General features: G+C 45.6%; 1 protein-coding gene across 1 annotated transcript; it reads left to right on the top strand.

The window, feature by feature from the left end:
• Positions 1 to 3610: 3610 nt before the first annotated feature.
• LOC142488080 (uncharacterized) lies at positions 3611 to 17840 on the top strand. The gene is made up of 4 exons (XM_075588455.1): positions 3611 to 4215; positions 14706 to 14923; positions 16322 to 16399; positions 16765 to 17840. Exons 1-4 carry the CDS (start codon positions 3611 to 3613, stop codon positions 17838 to 17840), a joined length of 1977 nt encoding a protein of 658 aa, XP_075444570.1.
• Positions 17841 to 21540: the final 3700 nt, after the last annotated feature.

Below are 21540 nucleotides of genomic sequence, written 5' to 3' on the forward strand. Positions count from 1 at the left end.
AAGAGGCCTGCTTTGCAAGTATTATGTATATCCCCGCCCGAGGATATACTATCACAACTGACATTCAATTCAGGCTAAGATTATTTCTGACGACTCAGAAATACACAGTTTGTCTTGAGCACCCTGGGAGGGGGTGGGGGGCGGGCTGGAGGGGAGGAGAGAGGGGGGGGGTTGGGGGGGGAGGAGAGGGAGGGTAGAGGGGGGGGTGGGGAGGGGGGAGTGAAGGTGGGGGAGTGGAGGGGAGTGGAGGGGGGTGGAGGGGGGGGGGGGAGAGGGGGATGGGTGGGATGAGTTCTGTGCATTTCTTTCTAGATAGACATGGGTTACCCGGCAAGTATATGTTTGCTTGTTGACAGGGTTATACATTGTGTGACGTTTTAACTTTGTTAGGCCCTCTTGGCCTGTTGGCTAATGTGTCCCTTGTCCGAGTATTATAGAGGCCAGAATCAGGCCTTACTCTGGTGAGTCAGCTCAACCCTGGGGGGGACGTGCATTTCTGTTTGCCTCTTTGAGTGCGCGTACCTGCCGGGGGAGGGAATGGTCCGGCCACGGGAGGGAGGGAGGGGGGGGGGGGGGAAGTGGTGCTCTCTCGGCGGCTGGAGCTGTGCCCTTTTTTTCCCTTTGTCACTCAGTAATGACAACTGGGACCGTTCTCATGGGGGGGGGGCCTCCGCGGGCTTCGAGGGAGCAGTACTAACTGTTCGGAGTCTTCCGCCATGATATAGTGGGTCCCGCCACCTCTCTCCTCCCACCCCCCAGGCCCCGACCCCCGGAACCATGCCGGTCTCATAACTATGGAGATCCGAGCCGGACATTGCTGCTCAACCAATGAGGGACAGGGCGCGCAGGACCTGTTCCACGCCGCCGCTCCGTCAATGTTTTTGTGGTTGAGCGCCCTCGTGAATGTCCACTGCGGCCGTTGTGTCATCTTTTTTTTTTTTTTTAAATGTCTCTTAACATTGACGAGTGCCCGCAGGATTCAGACATTTAAAGATGGAGTTGGAGCCACCGTGGCGCAGTCGAGCAGTGGCGCGCTGGTGGCGGTTTTACAATGTTGCACTTACACTTTTTTTTTTTTTTTGCCATCCCGGCCTCCTTTCAGCATCCTGACGTCACGTTGTGACACGTTTCCAAGACAACAGGATGTCATGCGGCATTGCATTTTCATGGCGACAGATTGCTATGTGACATCATTGCATCATTTGACACTGCTAGAGGACGGGCGCCAAGTTTTTAGCCTACTCGAGGCGCAATAATATCTCGGTCCAGCCCTGAATGTTGTTTGCTCGCCCATCGCGGTAAGGCATTGTGGGGCGTGACTTTGGAAGCTGCCAGTGGTAATTGACAGTTACAGCTGTACCCCCCATGCTGTCTGCACACGCTGAGGTGCCATTTGGGGTCTTATTAGTCTGTGTTTCTCCTGCTAGCTCAGGACACAAGACCGTTGTGTTGGCAATATTCTGGTGAATAGGTAATAAGTTTAATTAGGGGAACGCCCATCAAATATTTTCTACTAGCAGGAGTACCTAATGTAAAAAAGGCCGGGAAGCCGTGCCTCTAAGCGATCGATTTTTACCAGGTGCAATATAAAAATGGCTACCCCACGTCCTCCTCTCTCCTGCAGTGGGGGGGAGCGGGGGCGTGGACAATGGGGGGGGGAGTGGTGCAGTGGGGGATCCCTCCTCTCTCCCTGCACAGTGGGGGGGGAGGGTGCAGTGGGAGATCACCTCTCTCCCTGCTTAGTGGGGGCAGTGGGGATCCCTCCTCTCTCCCTGCACAGTGGGGGGAGGTGCAGTGGGAGATCACTCCTCTCTCCCTGCACAGTGGGGGGAGGGGTGCAGTGGGAGAACCCTCCTCTCTCCTGCACAGTGGGGGGGGGGGGGTGCAGTGGGAGATCACTCCTCTCTCCCTGCACAGTGGGGGGGGGGGGGGGGGTGCAGTGGGGGATCCCTGCACCTCTCTGCAGATCTCAGTGGGACAGAGAGGAGGGGCGGGATCAGGGCCGGCACATGAGAGGGGGCGGGGTCAGAAGCAAATTGACGTCACTTCATGTGTGGGGGGGGGCGCTCCTCCTGCCCTCAGAGCCCCGCTGCTCCCCAGTCACATCCTGGGTTCCCGCCTTTCCCCCCATTTGTTCACGGAAAGGCATCTGACCCCTTTCTATTGGAGCAGGAATCCCGCGCTGCGCGGGTGATTGGCTGCCGCCAAGCGCGGCAAATATTAAAGGCTGAGGTGAAAGAAGGTTAGTGACAGAGGAGCCAGGACAGGGAGGTGAGAGGGAGGCACGGTGTCAGGGGGCACAGTGTCAGGGGGCACAGTGTCATGGGGGGTGGAGACATTAGCACATAACACAGGTGCACGTATATGTGTTTGTATATATACTTATAAAAGTGTATGTAGTCACAGTGTCACACACAGTGCACAGGACAAAGGGTGAGGGAGACTGGAACGGCCGCCGGTTCCGAACAGGCTGCTCCCGCGCCCATCTCCCGCCTGGGCAATCAAGGGAGCGCCGTGGGCAAAGTGACCGAAGGAAGGGCATCTCCCTGCGCAGCTGCCACTGCTCTGCTCTCCCCCTCCCGCTGGCATGTCCCGCTGCGCGTGGCGGGAGGTGATGCGGAGGGTGAGGGGCAAGGTAAGCTGGGGGGAGGGGGGGGAGCCGACGGCAGCTACCTTATTGCTGTCGCTTGTGGAAGGCTGTAGGTGCGCGCGGGGGAAGGCTGAGGGAACAGTCAGCGGCCAAGCACGGTGGGAGGAGGAGAGTGGGCTATCTGGCTGCTGGGCAGCAGGTGGCCCTGCAGAGCCGGTCACATGCAGGACGGAGGAGAGCTAGCTGCTGGGCAGCAGCCGGCGCTACAGAGCTGGTCACATGGCTGGAGGGAGGAGTAGAGCGGGCTGTCTGGCTGCTGGGCAGCAGGTGGCGCTGCAGAGCATTCCTGCCTCTGAGCGTGTGTGCGTGCGTAGGAGAGAGAGAGAGAGAGAGAGAGAGAGAGAGAGATATACATACATACATACATACATACATACATACATACATACATACATATACACATGCACATCTCTCCCCCATGTACACCTGGCTAAACATGACTCCATCATACCACAACACCTGTATGACCACGTGCACCTCAACCAGCAAGGGATGCGCTACTTTGCAAAGACCCTGAAAGATGTCACCTTGGAGAGAACAGCCAAATACCCACTGCAGGACAGGACACTGCATCAGGGACCTAGACTACACAGATCTCACAAGACACAGGGATACCCACATAGACAGCAGCATTGGGACAACCACACAGCATCACAGAAAAGCATCACAACAACAACCTCCAGAACCAGACTAATGGCTAGCAACGAACTAAAGGAAATCCGGGAACTGCTCACTACCATCTGCACCAGACTGATGTAAAAATGCATAATCCTACCAAAATCACTACCACAAACAAGCATACACAACTACATGCAGAGAAAGAGAAGTACAGAAATGAGAAGAATGAACGTACCTACATTTATTGTATCAACAAAGACTAGTGTAAAAAAAAAAAAAAAACTTGCAAATTAGCTCACTGGAAGGCATAACACAAGATATATAACCTATACAAAATCCAAGATGGGATCTTTTAAAATTAGCAGCTGGAACATTCAGGGCCTGAATGCGTCAGCATTTGGTTCTAACCCACAAGATCCAGACTTCATAAACAAGTTGACGAGCATAGACATTTTTATTCTCCACGAAACATGGATCCAATCGGAGGAGATGTCTACCATACCTATGGGTTATAGGCAGCTCCTAGTCCCAGCCCAAAAACACAAAGGTGTAAAACGAGGCCGTCATTCAGGAGGAATTATAATATGGTACAAAGAGGAGCTTAACAGCCAAATAAACCCAATGAAGAGAGGAGATACCCACTTATGGCTACAAATAAAAGGCTCCATGTTCACCTATTTACATGACACATACCTATGTGCAGCATACATCCCCCCCTCCGACTCCCCATACTACAATCCAGACATCTTCGAGACCCTGCAGACAGAGGCAATCCACTTTCAGACCCTGGGTAAAGTGCTGATATGTGGAGACCTGAACGCCAGAACAGGCAGAGAACAGGATTACATATCTTCAGATGGAAATAACTACATCTTTGGAAATGACACATGTCATAGCTCTGTGACACGTCAAAGAACCAGCTACGACAGTGCAACAAACGAAAAATGGTAAAGAGCTCCTAAACCTGTGTCGCGGTCTGGGACTGTACATTATCAATAGACGGACAAGAGGAGACTCTTTGGGTAGATACACATATAGCTCTGTGCTGGGCAGCAGCGTAGTGGACTACGCAATAACCGACATAGACCCACAAGCCATCAGTGCTTTCATAGTTACACCAGCATCACCCCTATCAGACCACAATCAAACCCTGCTCTTTATTAAGAGAATTACAAAGGGTGGGTGGGGGAGTGGGGGAATAAGCTCTTGCTACTGTCCTGAAAATGGTGCCAGGGGTTAACGGAACTGAAGAGCACAAAGTACTTGCAAGAGCAAGCAAAAGAACCCCTTTCAAACAAGCACTCATGAAGTGAAAAAATGTATTTAAAATAACTAAACCTTTAATGAATACTAATGAGTAACAGTGAACACAAAACTCTTAAAAAACAAATTAAACAGCTAACTCCCAGTCCTTAAACCAAGGCTGGTTGACATGTGAATCTAGGGAATAGTAGTTACCTGGCAAAAGCAGAATGGATGTTTAGCTAATGCCTCAGTGTGGTATATAGCTGTAGAAATAATTATATGTCTATCACGGACAGACCGGACCAGAAATATAAATTCGTACCTACACTGACTTAATTGATTCAAAGAGTATGTTCGTGCCAATGCATTAAAGTACTTAATGTATATGAATCAACCAAGATTTATATAAAAAAAATACTAGAGAGCGGAATAGGGGGTAGAACATACGACACGATCAAAAGTATGTACTCTGAAAACAAATGCTGCGTGAAAGTAAATAACAAAAGGACAGATTTCTTCCATCAAGGCCGTGGAGTTAGACAGGGCTGCAGCCTGAATCCTCCTCAGCACCTGGGCTCATCTTGGCTGGAACTGAGATTAAGTCTCTACTATACGCAGACGACCTGCTCCTGCTGTCTCCAACAGAACAAGGCCTCCAACAGAAACTGGCAATACTAGAAAAATTCAGCCAGACCTGGGCACTCTGTGAACCTAGAAAAAAACAGAATAATGGTATTCCAAAAAAAATCAAAAAAACATCCAACCATATCTCAATTCACACTGGACGACAATGCACTGGAACAGACAACGAGCTACACATACCTTGGTCTGACAATCAGCTCATCGGGGAAATTCAACCTGGCCATAAATACACTGAAGGAGAAGGCCAGCAGAGCATTTATGCAATAAGGAAACAAATGTACCACCTCAAACCACAAATAAGAATCTGGGAGAAAATATTCAACAGCATCATCACACCCATCCTTCTGTACGGCAGCGAGGTGTGGGGCCCTGTAACATACCCAGACTCCACAAAATGGGATACCAGCCCAACAGAAATACTGCATCTGGAATTCTGCAAATACCTTCTCCAAGTACACAGGACTCCATCAAACAATGCATGCTGGGCTGAGCTGGGCCGCTTTCCTCTACTGCTCACGGTACAGAAGAGAGCACTGACATTCTGAGCTCACCTAAACACCAGCCATCCACAGTCTTACTGCTACAGAGCAATGCAAAGTCAGGACCTCCTCACTAACAACTTGCCATCAAACAACTTGTCCTCTCACTCCAAGGACAAAACCCCACACAGATTAACAACCTGCCGAAAAAAGAAATCAACTGAATCGCCAACGAAATGAAGAAGCAGTATGTGACAAGATGGGAAAATGATATCCAACGCTCAAAGAAGCTGGAGACCTACCACAGCCTACAGAGAGAATACACTCTGGCACCCTACCTACTGAAGGTAAAAGACCCAAAACAGAGACAGACCCTGAGCCAGTACAGAATAAGTGCCCACAGCCTAGAAATAGAAACAGGCAGGCACAGACAGAACTGGAAGCCCCGGGAGATGAGACTGTGCCAAAGATGTGAGCTAGGTGAGGTAGAAGATGAAACTCACTTCCTGTTGCGTTGCACACAATACTCTGAAGTGAGGAGTGCCCACCTAGAGAAACTCACTGCTGTTATCCAGAACTTTAATAATACAGAAGAGAACCAAAAAATAGCGATCCTCCTGGGAGAAGATGAAACCACAGCAGAACTAGCTGCACACTATATTAGCACCTGCCACAAGCTGAGAGACGTACATTAACCCCCACACCCCTGTGTGAAACTGTTACCCATATACCCTGCAATCATTATACCCTATCCCTAGTATTCGTGTAATTATTGTCCCCCACCCCCTATTATTCACGCTTTGGCAATACTGAAATGTTCTTTCGTCATGCCAATAAAGCTGATTTGATTTGATTTGATATAGAGAGAGAGAGAGATAGATATATAGAGAGAGAGATAGATATTGTAAGGAATCCGCTCCTCGGTTTACTGTTTGCTTTACCTTGCAGACCTGTGCGGTCCTGGAGCACTTATCCTGATGTTTGCTGCAGCCTGGATTCACTCACCAAAGTAAGGCTGCCACACGCCCCTTCTGCCATTGGTTCACGGACCTTTAAGTATTGCCTTCCCACAATGCCCCCTGCCGAGCATAGTCCTTCCTGGATGTCTGTGTTCTGCCATAAGCCTTGTCTTGTCTGTCGCCGTGGTTCCTGAGACCGGCTGCTAGTGTCACGCAGCGGTCTGTTCCTGAGCTGAAGCGTAGTACTCTCCTTGTTGGCTTCAGCCCCCTGGTTCCTGTGACCGGCTGCTAGTCTCATGCAGCGGTCAGTTCCTGTTTCCTGTACTGAAGCTGAGTACTCTCCTTGTTACTTCAGCTCCTTGTTTCCTGTGACCGGCTGCTATATTCACGCAGCGGTCTGTTCCTGTTTCCTGCACTGAAGCGGAGGTTTCCCTGTGTATCTTCAGCTTCCTGGTTCCTGGTGCCTACTCTTTCCCTAATCTAGAGAGCCGTGTCCTGGTTCCTGCGCTGAAAAGGAGGATTCCCCAGCCCGCTCAGGACTCTTGCGCTGAAGCACTGGTTTACCAGTGCAGCTAGGCGGTGTGCTACTCTGGTCTGTCTACCACCTCCTGAGACCAGTACCATGGGCCATGGTCGCCGCACGCGCAGAAGCCACTCCCGCGCTCTTAAGCTGAAGCGGGGCTCTACTGACTACCTGTTGCCGAAGTCCTGCTTGAACAACGTTTACCCTGATGTCTCCAGTCCTGACCCTGGCGTGTCCACCGACGATGCTGCCGTCTCCAGTCCTGATCCTGCTACATACGACTACGAACTGCGCAATCCGGATCCGCCTGCGCGGTCTCAGGTCGGTGCTTTTACAACCCCACCTCAGCCACGCGGTCCGACCCAGGTTTGTGGCGAGCACAACCGTGACAGTATGCTCGGCCCCACAAACTCGGACCGCCCTGTGGTGAGGGTTGGTAAGTTTCTGTCTGAAATCCTGTCCCGGCCTGTAGACCAGTCCCAGTTTGAAAACCAGTATCTGTGCGAAATACTACCCCTGATTGACGAACAGATTAGGTATGAAGGTTTAACCCTGTTGCAAAAACAATGCCGTAACGATCTCATTAATAAGGCTTACTGTCTCAAGGACTTAAAACAGTCTCTGGCCGCTTGTGTTTGCTCCCCTGGTTCCCCTTTAACCTGGGATAATGTGCATCCTATCAAACTTGCCAACGCCCAAGATATACTCTTTACTTTGGCCTTATCATTGGACATTCCCGTAGTACAACAGGACCCTCTCTTCATGTTGGTTCATGCTCAAGACACACTCCGTGTACTTTCCCAGACTTTGGACATTTGCTTAAAGGAACAGGACCCTCGCCAGCTACGCTGCCGCTTGGCAGTCCACCTGTGCTGCCAGTCCTGTCGCTAAACCTGGGGACGTATCTCCCTCTCCAGGAAATGACCAAACTGACCCACTATCACTGCCCCCTAACGTAGAAGCTGCCACGGTCCCTAGCCCTGATTGTACACCCGGGTACTCTGACACCAATGATACGTGTACGTTAACCTCTGCTGATCAGTCCTGTGATGTTCCCCTGGAATATACGTATATTTCTCTAGCCAACACTAAGGCTCTAGTATCCGAGAACAAGTCCCTTTGTCCCTCTATTCCTAACTCTGAATCTCCCTTTTCAGCCCTTGAAGTTTTTCCTGCTTTAACCCCTGCTAGGCAGTTCTGTATGCCTTCCCTGTCAGAGAACGAATCCCTCCTACCTCCACGTTCTCAGTTTGAATTTCTAAGTTCTGTTCCCAGGGTCATTCCTGTATTAACCCCTGTGGGGCAGCTCTCTGAGTCCCCTTTGGTAACCCCCTGTTCTCCGCCAGCCATGGTCACGTCCCTAGCTCCAGAGGAAGAATCCCTTGTCTCACCTATTACAGAGGAAAAACTCTCTATGTTCTACTCTCAGGTATTATCTGCTTTAACTCCTGTAAATTCTTGCTGCCTCCAAGCTAATGCCTTCGTTCTGGCCTCAGATAATGTGTCCCCAAGTCCTACAGCAGAGGTTGCATTAAATGACTTCCCCAAGGTTGCTGACTCCTTAGTTAGTTTTTGCTATAAATCCCCTGCTTCAGCTCAAGTCTCAGCTGCTGTGCCCCCTGAAACTTCGGCTAAAGTTCTGATTCCAGTTAAATGTATTCAGTTACCAAGTTTTTCCCTAAGCTTGGTCGCAGAGTTCCCATTCCCGGGTACTTCGCTGAACCAGTCTATCACCCAGAGAGCGATGATCCCTGCTTCAGCACATAGTCCCCACATCGTGGAATCTGCAGTCATTTCTGGTTTCCCAGACACTCCTTACCAAATACCCACTTCAGAGACCAGTACAGTTATGATTACCCCCCGTGTACTGTCTGTGTTTTCCCCTTCTCAAAGCTTTGGGTTAAAACCGTACAGTGGTCAGTATGCCCCTCCTGGGGTTCATGTTGTGTTCCCAGGAAGGTTTGCTGACACACTGTTTTCACTCAAAAGTGACGCTTTTTCATATGTGCTAGCTAGAAGCCTGCACACAGTTTCCCCTCTCTCTGAAATTTGCCTTGCCGGCCCTGATACTCGGAGAAGTAAAAACCTCCCTTCAGATTCAGAATCTCTTTCTATAGAGGTCGTCCTTGCTGTTAGTTCCCCTGATTTCTCTGCCCATGCAAACCCTCCAGGGATCAGCATATCTGTTGTTACCCCCTTAGTACAGTCTGAGACCACCCTGCATATATTACAAGTCCTGGTGTTTAAATCTGAGCTATTTAGTTTTACTGTCCTTGCTAAACCTCAGTCCCTCAGCACTGCAGCTAAACGTGCTCCAGCAACCGTTGGGTTACTCGGGGTAAAAATTAAAATTCCTGTTTTAAAGGGTACTTTCTCACACATGTCCAGCAACCATAGAACCTCAGTGATTGATTCTAACTCACTTATCACTATACCTGATTTTCTCACTAGTCAAACCCTGACACCCTCACCACTGGCTAGGAGTCCTGTTATCAGAATTTTTTCACTAGTAAACACGCAGTCTGTTTTTGTCATGACAAGCACCCCTGTTGTTAGGGCCCTTGCAGTTTTGGATAAGACTCCTTTTACTTCAAAGGTTTCTGCTATTGTGAGTTTCCACGGTTCCAACTTACCGCTTATTGTCTCTTTAACTCCCATCATTTATCTCCTATTACCAGTCACTGATTCACAGGCACCAGCTCCTGACGTTAGTTCTCCGATCGGTACCCCTGCTTTGCGAGATGTTTCTGTTATGGATTCCGAGCCTCCAGCTCCGGAGTCAATTCCTTTACTCGGTGCTGTTTTTGTAGTCTCTCAGGTCCCTGTCACTGAAGTACAGACTTCAGCTTCTGAGGTTAGCTCCCCTCCCTCCGCTACCCTTGCTCTGCCTGGTTCTCAAGTTTCTGATATTAAAGCCCCAAAGCCTATTCCTACTCCCCAGACAATACTATCTTCCACTGTGGGTTCCCCAGTGTTTGGGAGCTCCACTGCTGAGTGCTTCTCTGCCTCTGTGAAACGATGGTTTTCCCCCTCGGAACCTTCTGTTGCCCCTGTTATTTCCTTTGAGTTGGAAATACTCTGTACGTATCCCAAGATTTCGGTCTCTATGTCTGGTTTACTGCTTGCCTTGTCACCTTCCATACCAATACCGGGAAATGCTCCCACCCACCCTATACCCTCGCTGACCACTACCTGGGAGACCTCTGGAGGAGAAGTCCCTCTCAAATTCCTACATGCAGAGGTCAGCCAAGACTTTGTCTGTCCCGAAGGTCGGCCGGGTATATTCGATCAACTATCAAGGCCGCTTATCCTAAATTCTGGTCCCATTACTAAAGACTGGGCTCCCAGTGGGTGTTCTTCTGCCGTTTCTGCTCCGGAACCCTCTGGTTCTTCACAGCCTTGGATTCCCAAGCCATTTCGCGGGGCGAGCCATGTACCAATGTTATCTCTACCACCACTCTCATATCCTAGAACAGTACTCACCAAGGAACTACTCGTTTACGGATCCCCTTTCCGCCTAAAAAACTTTAGGAACAACTCGATGTCCCCGAGACCCATGGATGGCCCTGTCTGGCCGCAGTTCCCTCCGGGGGGTGGGGGTACACAAAGGAGTGACCACGAGTCTCTGGACTATGACTCTAACACCAATCCTAGACGGTTCAGGAACAACTCCTGGTCCCCCAACTCTATGAGTGGTCTTGTTCGCCCGGAGGTCTCACGTGAAGGGGGGGGTACTGTAAGGAATCCGCTCCTCGGTTTACTGTTTGCTTTACCTTGCAGACCTGTGCGGTCCTGGAGCACTTATCCTGATGTTTGCTGCAGCCTGGATTCACTCACCAAAGTAAGGCTGCCACACGCCCCTTCTGCCATTGGTTCACGGACCTTTAAGTATTGCCTTCCCACAATGCCCCCTGCCGAGCATAGTCCTTCCTGGATGTGTCTGTGTTCTGCCATAAGCCTTGTCTTGTCTGTCGCCGTGGTTCCTGAGACCGGCTGCTAGTGTCACGCAGCGGTCTGTTCCTGAGCTGAAGCGTAGTACTCTCCTTGTTGGCTTCAGCCCCCTGGTTCCTGTGACCGGCTGCTAGTCTCATGCAGCGGTCAGTTCCTGTTTCCTGCACTGAAGCGGAGGTTTCCCTGTGTATCTTCAGCTTCCTGGTTCCTGGTGCCTACTCTTTCCCTAATCTAGAGAGGCCGTGTCCTGGTTCCTGCGCTGAAACGGAGGATTCCCCAGCCCGCTCAGGACTCTTGCGCTGAAGCACTGGTTTACCAGTGCAGCTAGGCGGTGTGCTACTCTGGTCTGTCTACCACCTCTTGAGACCAGTACCATTGGCCATGGTCGCCGCACGCGCAGAAGCCACTCCCGCGCTCCTAAGCTGAAGCGGGGCTCTACTGACTACCTGTTGCCGAACTCCTGCTTGAACAACGTTTACCCTGATGTCTCCAGTCCTGACCCTGGCGTGTCCACCGACGATGCTGCCGTCTCCAGTCCTGATCCTGCTACATACGACTACGAACTGCGCAATCCGGATCCGCCTGCGCGGTCTCAGGTCGGTGCTTTTACAACCCCACCTCAGCCACGCGGTCCGACCCAGGTTTGTGGCGAGCACAACCGTGACAGATATATAGAGAGAGAGAGATAGATATAGAGAGAGAGAGATAGATATATATAGAGAGAGAGAGATAGATATAGAGAGAGAGAGATAGATATATATATATATATATAGAGAGAGAGAGAGAGAGAGAGAGAGAGAGAGAGAGAGAGAGAGAGATAGATATAGAGAGAGAGAGAGAGAGAGATAGATATAGAGAGAGAGAGAGAGATAGATATAGAGAGAGAGAGAGAGATAGATATAGAGAGAGAGAGAGAGAGAGATAGATATAGAGAGAGAGAGAGAGAGAGATAGATATAGAGAGAGAGAGAGAGAGAGATAGATATAGAGAGAAAGAGAGATAGATATAGAGAGAAAGAGAGATAGATATAGGGGCCTATGCAGAGAGCAGCGCTATTTCGAAATTCGCCATTTTTTGGAGAAAATCGCGCAGAAAACAGCAGAAAATGGAGATTTCCGAAAAACGCGCCAATTTTTCTTTTCTATTTGTAAAATTCGCCTCGCGGCTGGCGAGAACCTCAATCTCGCCAGTTTTAAAAATATCCTAATGCAGAGAGCCGCGAACGGCATCTAGCGGCTGTTCGCGCCAATAAAATGGCGCGATTGTCTCCTTTTTGCCTCGCCAGAAAAAATTGGCAAGAAGCGGCCGCTCGCGGCCATTGCAAAGGGAAAAAAAAAGGCGCGAATTTGTTTTTACACGTTTCTGAAGCGCGCATCTCGCCAATTTAAACTCGCCACACGCATCCATGTTAAACATAGCAGAATTCGCACTTTTCTGCATATGGAGAATAAAACTCTCCAAAAAAACTACTTTTTAATAAATTCGCCATTTTTCAAATTCGCTGCTCTCTGCATAGGCCCCATAGAGAGAAAGAGAGATAGATATACAGAGATAGAGAGATAGATATAGGGGCCTATGCAGAGAGCAGCGAATTTTAAAATTGGCGAATTTATTAAAAAGTAGCTTTTTTGGAGAGTTTTAATCTCCATATGCAGAAAAGTGCGAATTCTGCTATGTTTAACATGGATGCGTGTGGCGAGTTTAAATTGGCGAGATGCGCGCTTCAGAAATGTGTTAAAACAAATTCGCGGCTTTTTTTTCCCCTTTGCAATGGCCGCGAGCGGCAGTTTTTTCTGGCGAGTTAAAACTGAGACAATCGCGCCATTTTATTGGCGCGAACAGCCGCTAGATGCCGTTCGCGCCTCTCTGCATACGGATATTTTTAAAACTGGCGAGATTGAGGTTCTCGCCAGCCGCGAGGCGAGTTTTATAACTAGAAAAGAAAAATTGGCGCGTTTTTCGGAACTCGCCATTTTCTGCTGCTTTCTGCGCGATTTTCTCCAAAAAATGGCGCATTTCGAAATAGCGCTGCTCTCTGCATAGGCCCCATAGAGAGAGAGATAGATATAGAGAGAGATAGATATATAGAGAGAGAGAGAGAGATATAGGGCCTCATGCAGTAAGCGTCGATTATGTGAAATCGGCAATCTTACCGATTAGTCATGTTATTGGCGATTTTTCCTCTCCGTATGCAGTAAGTGCCGAATACATTCAAAATCAACCCGAAAACAAATCCGCCCACTCTCACGATGATTAGCCGATCACACACAGGTGTATCGGCGTGCGTGGCGCGGTGCTGTTAGGTTGCCCAATCACAAATCTTGCTGAATCAGGCGAAACAAGCATGTTTTTGATTGCGCGCCATATTTAAAGGCAACGTGTACTGCTAATCATTCTCTGTGTTGTTGGGAGTGAGAGAGAGAGAGAGACGCACAGAGCTGGACGATTGAAGATTTGCATATTGACTGAGAGACTTGTTGTGTATTGGGTGAGCTTTGTCCTTTGTTGTTTTGTTTACATCTTTGTCTTGTTTTATATGTGGAAGTTTTTCGTGTGATTGCCTGTACATTTCTTGTCTGTTTTTTGTGAGTGCTGGAAGTATGCCCGCAAAGCGTGGGAAGAGTGATGCCGGTGGGAGTGGGAGTGCTACTCGTGCGAGTACGCGTCGGAGTGAACGTACTGTTCAGGGGAGTGATGTTGCTGAGAGTGAGAGTGGTGTTGCAGGGAGTGGGAGTGCTGGTGCTGCGAGTGCTGTTGCTGGGAGTGGGAGTGCTGTTGCTGGGAGTGCTGTTGCTGGGAGTGGGAGTGCTGTTGCTGGGAGTGGGAGTGCTGGGAGTGCTGGTGCTAGGAGTGTGAGTGCTGTTGCTAGGAGTGGGAGTGCTGGTGCTAGGAGTGGGAGTGCTGGTGCTAGGAGTGGGAGTGCTGGTGCTAGGAGTGGGAGTGCTGGTGCTGGGAGTGCTGCTGGTGGCGCAGTTGCTGATGGGGTGGATGGTGGTGGCGTGCTTGCTGGTGGGCAGCTTTTGGAGGCTCTTCCATTGGAAGAAGGAGAGTCCAGTCAGCACCAGCCAAGCTCTGACCCTAAACCTGCTCGGAAGAAACGTGTGGAGAAGCCACGTAATCCTCGCTTCAATGACCAGGAAAATACAGCTCTTGTCACTGGCATTCTGGAGCACTATGACAGTATATATGGACATTTACTAGGTAAGTGTACCTTTACATTTATTATTCAAATACATGTGATCCTAGGTCATCTGAGTTTTGTTCATATGCAAATATGGGTTCACAATATCTTTCTATGTTAATTAGTCTGGAAACACAGCTTTTTATCATGCCTTACAAGGACAACTAAACACAGGCGGTCAATTTGCCATAACTGCATACAATATGAATGCAACCTTGCTTACATGTATAGGTTTAGTAGTGAATGCTCATGTGCTTCACATATTACACATAAAACAGCATGTTTGCTATCTCTTGGAACAGCTAGCAGTGTAGGAAACTGGTGCTTATATTATTATTAATTTACCTCATATATTTTATATGTTTTTCAAGGGCGGACAAGTTCAGCAAGCAGAAAAGAAATGTGGGACACAATAGTCATTGGTGTCAATGCGTGTGGGAATCATGTGAGGGACAAGCGGAATTGTCACGAGATTTGATGATATTAGGTCCAAATTGAAAAAGAAAATACAACACCAACGCGTGCATGCTACTGGCACTGGAGGTGGGCCCACACCACAACGTCTCATATTAAGTCCATTGGAGGAGCTGCTTCGGGCAAAATTACTTCCCGTCGTCGTGGAAGGCTTACCTGGTGACCGTGATATAGGAATTTACCCCTCACAATTTCCACCAGGTGAGAAATATTACTGTACTAGGCGTGTCGTTGCTTACAGTTATTTTGCATAGTTACACTGCTTTTTATACTGTCTTCACAATATAAGCATACCTGCATCTATATATGTATATGTCTGATTCTGTATATATATATATCTCAAAATAGACATATATGTTGTAGTCCTACTAAAAGCAGTAACTAATATAGCACATGCCATTGCGTTCTCATTTACATGTGAATTCCCAAAATGCATTGCTGCAGTGGAAGCAATTGATGGTGGGCGAAGATGGGGAACAACAGGGTAGTACACATGTGTAACACATGTTAATCAGAAATTATTACTAGCTACAGGTACAGAACATAAATATGTAGAATATTATTATGTATTTTATTTAATTTACTCCGACAAACATGACATTACTGCCTATTTTAAGCATGCATCAAATATATTGCATGCAACGGCCTACAAACATCACTTGCACTAACACATCTATAGTTGTTTATGAAAAGGTCCATTTTTGCTTTAAGTCATATACAGACAGCATAATGAGGCACACGTATCATATTTTATGTCATTGTTTTCATAACTTAAAAACTGCACACGACTATTTAGCTCATCTACCATTGTGTTAAAGCAGCTGCAATTAATATCTCATCACAGCATACACTTCAACAGAGGGGGTGGGGTTCAGCACACACACTAATTACAGCCTCATTTTAGGGTCAACTTAGTTCACACCATTTGCACCTGTTTCAAGTAATTGAAAGGTGTGGCTGATTAGGCTTTTTGGGGAAGGGAATACCGTTCTTACAACCTGACTAGCACAACTGAAGTTAATCACACTCATTTGAAAGCTTCACTTTAGCTACTAAATGCCCCAACAACTCATTACTTATCAAACCGTACGTCACACATTAGTTCACTCATATCTATAGTTGAACTACTACTATCAACGACACATTATCACACACTGCATGTGTTGTCTTGTTTAGTCACAGCCACATTCATGTGTGCCACATCTTATATTAATGTACCACACATATCCTCTACCAAAAACAACACTTTGTGCAATATGACCACCTTCATGATAACCATTGTGAATGGTCATCTCATGATAGTTATGTACATTATGATACTGATATCACTACACAACATATGATTTTTATGTACAAATTTAATCTATTTATCCTCACGCATTACTGCAGGAACATAGTATGTTTTATGTTAGGGAACTCAAAAGTTCTAAGTACACAGGCATGTACATTGTTATTACAACTATTTATGTTCACTTTCACACACACATTTTGGGTAAAGGAAATGATGCTGTTAGGTACTCATAAATACAGAACATACAATAACTGTTTGTTCAATATTTACACATGTAAATGTAAAACTTATGTTATTGTTATATATAGTTGCCCCTGAAGGACATGTGTCACCTGAGACTGAACAAGTGTCTTCACCTGGGTCAGCCAGCTCAACACACCTAGAAGGTGAGTGTATCAGTTGGTGGCCATATAATATGTGCTCTTCTATATGTTATGTTGTCATGTTCATTATTTGTTTTGCACATCTTCTTTAAATAGGATTACTTAGTGTCAGTGAAAATGAAGTGTAAGCCAACTTGTATTGTGTTAGTGATGTTAACTATCATGTAGGAGTTGTGAGTTTACAGCAAGTTTTCATTCACTCATATTTCATACTGAGTCCAAACATTATTCTTAAGTCAAGGTAGTTTTTAATGTGAGGTTATAAAACGTATGGAAACATGTTAGTTGTTACTTATGACACAGTACAATTACATAGTAACACAGCAGAGATTAACATGCCATTTAATAATGTGTACATTTATTTGTAGAACATGATGAAGAGGATTTTGATGATGATGATGATGATGATGATGATGATGATGATGATGCCGCCGCCGCCATAGACACACAAATACAAGCAAGTGACCATGAAGAGGTTCCAATTGAAACTGTTTTACCGCCAAAACGTCCAGCAAATACCACATATGATGCAATTGTAGCTTCTGAGGGAAAAATTGTGGAAGCAGAAAATCGTCGCCATTCTGACCTGATGACAGTGCTGGAAAGGATGATTGCACTGCAGGAAGAAACAGTTTCACAATTGGCACATCTCCACAGAGTCTTCATTGAAGTGCCTAAACAGTTGCAAAAAATCAACACCTCATTCGAAGCATTAGTTGTTCAGCAAACACAAGCTAATTACTGGAGAATGACTAATGTACCACAATTCAACACCTCACAGCCAGGATCTGTTCATGCAGGTCAGTTTTCACCACATTCATCTGATATTCATTCACCAGGCCCAAATGTTACCGGTCAAGTAGCAGACATTGCTGTGCAGGTTCCTGATGACATCCTACCGCTGCCATCTGTACAAATTCAGCAGCAGACACCTACAAAGGAGGCGACAAAAACAAAACAAGACACACATGAAACAGACCAACCATCACTTGTGCAGTGTCTACCAACTTGCTCACATGTGTCAGTGGGCACAAGCCCTGTCCGTGAACAGTCACTACCCAAAAGCCCTGTAGGTGAGTCACTGCCCAAAAGCCCTGTAGGTGAATCGCTGCCCAAAAGCCCTGTAGGTGAATCGCTGCCCAAAAGCCCTGTAGGTGAATCGCTGCCCAAAAGCCCTGTAGGTGAATCACTGCCCAAAAGCCCTGTAGGTGAGTCACTGGCCACAAGCCCTGTAGGTGAGTCACTGGCCACAAGCCCCGTAGGTGAACAGTCACTGCCCAAAAGCCCTGTAGGTGAGTCACTGGCCACAAGCCCTGCCCGTGAAGTGCCAGAGGCCACTCAAAGTGGCTCTGTTGTGCCTAAAGTTGGTGGCAAAAGAAAAAGGAAAATTCAAGAGACAACAAGCAGGCCTGTTACTCGCTCGCAAAAGGAACAAAAAAAATAAATGTTATAATTCAGAAAATATGTCTTTGGCCTTGTTTTGTTGACTTCAGATTATCTAATTACTATTGTATGTATGCTGAAGACTGTGTTGTTTCCAAACTTTCAAGTATGTTTTTGTACACGTGAAGTTTTGGAAATGTTAACACTCCTAATTAATGAATAGTGTTATAAATATTTATGTTTTAATCGTCTGTTCAGTAATGGTCCACCAGGAGCCAGTTGCTAAGTTTAGAGAAGCTGCCATTGACTTTGCAGCAAAACATTGCATTTGGGTGTGTTAATTGATGTAATCATTGCATGTGCATATTATTTTCATGCAATTATAAAAGCACCTATTTAACTGCAAACATCTTTCTTGTACGTGTACAGCAGGATTTTGTGTTAAATATTACTTACCTTTGGTGGCCATTGTAATGTTGTCCTTTAATCATTTATGTGTTCTTGTTTCAAGAACATCTCTGAATTGATACTAATATATATGTAGTATGTATTGATATATGCACACACACACACACAGACACACACTGTGTGTGTGTCTGTGTGTGTGTGTGTGTATATATAGTACTATCTAAACTGGTATAGATGTATTTACAAAAAACATACACTTCATGCTTCCTTGTGAAAACACACTATTTTAATAATACAGGCCTAATGTTTGACAACTATACTAAGTGTGAGCCTCTAACATTATTGGGTGCAAACAAATGTTTATTACTTAATTCACTCATGTTTATCACCATTTAAATAGGTTTCATAAAAGGCCTACTTACTGCCATCAATATGTTGTGTGTACTCCAGCAATATTAAAAAAAAAACAAACAAAAAAAAAAACAAACAAAAAAAAAAACATTTTTTTCATATATATATATATATATATATATAATATATATATATAAAAAAAAATTATTTTTTATTTTTTATATATATACTGTATATATATATATATATATATATACACATACACATACACATACACACAATATACATATAGTACAATATACACTTTATATATATATATATATATATTTATGAGAGAGATATATTTATATATATATATAGATACACACGTATTTAAACTCATGCAGACAGGGACTTAACCAGACTTTCAAATACACACAGAAATGTATGTGGGAACAAAACATTTCATTTTGCAGGTGTGTGTATTTACTGATATGGCTGTCTAAGCACTATTTTCACACACTGCTCTTTGTTATTTTGCAAGAAAACTCAATGTTACTGAATGAAAAGTGTAGTAATGTTTTCAGAAACGAGATAAAAAAAGGATACATGTTTGTCCCACATGCGGCTATCACAAACCACAAATGTTCAAGCAATTATAACTAGAAATCCAATTGGCGTTTGAAATAAGGAGTTACAGTTTATACTTTTGTTGACCTTGAAAAGGAAACACAGCAATTTGTTAGCCATTGAGCAGTTTCATTTTGATGAGCAAAGAACAGATACCTGCACACATCTTTTGTGCTACTCTGCAATGGCTGATGAATTGGTGACAATTATGAATCCGAATTTAGGTTATAAATACATGATTTCAGAAGCAATTTTATCAACTTGCGGACACCAAGCAAGCACACGCCAAATCTATGATTTGATTCGAGCAAAATATCCTTATTACCAAAACCGTCGGCATGCGCGCAATTTTAATTCCTCAATAACATTCACTTTATCAACTAATGACTTTTTTGAACGTGTGCAGGATAAGCTAGAACACAACTATGGTTTCTGGAAGATTGCCAAAGAAAAACATTTCACCGTGAAAGAAGGCACATATATTGTGGTTAAAGGCATATTTATTCCTAATGCCAATAGCAATGGATCCGCTACTACTGTTCCGTGTGAATCGATACCTGCTGCAATATCTGCACCCTCCATTCCTGAAACCCACATTGTACAAGAACATAACTACTATGATTATGTACCAAGCCTTTCAGCTGAAAATGCATTGGAATGGGTACCCGAAGAAATGAACATACCTCCCGACCAATTGTTTGAAGAAAGCAGTGGCGATTCCTATGAGCGCTTCATGGAGGAGATGTGTGTCATACTGGATTCAGCGGGTGGGTCAAGCGTGGATGAAAAAGCCTTGCATTTCTGGAGCGACCAGTTGCAGCCAGACGAAGAGTTAATTCTAGAAGAATGGTAAATATAACAACCGTTATGAGTTGACTCTGCGTTTAAATATTTTTTTTTTTTCTAACCACCATTTTCCCTTTCAATGCGTGGATACAGCGTAACATAGCAGACTGCATAACATGTAGCGATCACAAACAAATTGTTTCCGAATACAATATAGTAGAACCTGAAAGAGTAGTACACATTGCTGACGGAATAAATATACGTACTTTCCTATCACTTTAAACATATTAGCAACATTTTACCATAACTCTAACACATACCTGTTTTGTTATCATGCTACATCTACAACATTTAAAAGCGGGTCCACCACGTATGACGTGGGACCCTTGTCATGGCCCAAGGCGTCCTTAAAAAGGATTACGGATGTAAGTCCCGCCCCCAAGCGACGTGCGCGCCTCAAAGCCTATTGGCTGTCATGTTTTGTTATAGTAACGGTAACTGCAGTGTGTCATACAGTGGGGGCGTACACTGGGCGTTAGCCGAATGTTAATTGAGTGGGAGGAGTGTTAGCGTGCGTTTCACGCTGGTTTAACATGACGTCACACGTATTGCATTTGCGCATTGTGTTATCGGCCGTCCTTTCTGTCCAAACACGTCTGTTTAAAAAGAATACAGATGTACTCGTTTAGAACGAATGTAGTTTCGTATTCATTGTATTTGAAATAAAGATTTTATGTTTAATGGTATTTTCAAGATGTATTGAACGCACAACGTACGCTTTGTTTTGCGCATGCGCTAACAGTTAGTGCAGCCAAGCGTAAAGTGCGTGCGCACACTAAGATGTGCGCGCACAATTTTCAGTATACAGGCAACGTTCACATCATATACATAGTTATGCCTGCTACACATTTAAAGAAACATTACATACTGATGTACACTTGTACTTCTAACATATAAGTGAGTGACGTGTGTATGTACACAATCATATAGAGCTGTGTAATGCGTTGTCACGGATACATATATAGTAAGGTGCCATATTTGACCATCATGTGTTTGCTGTATTTCAGAGATGTCGGGGAAGATACAATCGGATCAATGTATGATTTCAGAAGAGTCTACCTTTATATGAGATGATTGTGAGGAGGAGCCACCGACTACTATACTACATATGGAACTAATTTTATATTGCTTGCAGCGCTTATTAACAAACAATTAAAAATGTGATACCCTTATGCCTATATTGCATAAGCACTTAATTAACATAATGATGTTGCAAAATAGTGCCTCATGAATTTTTATTGAGTGTTCTTTAATGACTACTATCATTTTATGGCATGGTGTGTTTTATATATAACAACCATTCCCACTCTGCTAACACATTTGTGAATTATATTGTGTAATGGAACGTATGACTGTCGAAACTATGTAACAATAATAATAAGAATAATAATAATAATTATAATATGAGCATGTTCATGTATAGCGCTGCTAGTTGTACACAGCGCTTTACAGACACATTTTTCAGGCTGAGGTCCCTGGCCCGTGGAACTTACAATGTATTTTTTGCCGCCTGAGGCACAGGGAGATAAAGTGACTTGCCCAAGGTC

The sequence above is a fragment of the Ascaphus truei genome, chromosome 2 (assembly GCF_040206685.1).
Source record: "Ascaphus truei isolate aAscTru1 chromosome 2, aAscTru1.hap1, whole genome shotgun sequence".
NCBI classification, from domain to species: domain Eukaryota; kingdom Metazoa; phylum Chordata; class Amphibia; order Anura; family Ascaphidae; genus Ascaphus; species Ascaphus truei.

What these genes read in the sequence shown, in the direction of transcription:
- LOC142488080 (XM_075588455.1), top strand. Translation starts at nt 3,611, where the DNA reads ATGGGATCTTTTAAAATTAGCAGCTGGAACATTCAGGGCCTGAATGCG. An exon ending in AGTGCAACAAACGAAAAATG is followed by an intron (nt 4,216 to 14,705) that starts GTAAAGAGCTCC and finishes GTGAGGGACAAG; the next exon opens with CGGAATTGTCACGAGATTTG. An exon ending in CCCCTCACAATTTCCACCAG is followed by an intron (nt 14,924 to 16,321) that starts GTGAGAAATATT and finishes TGTTATATATAG; the next exon opens with TTGCCCCTGAAGGACATGTG.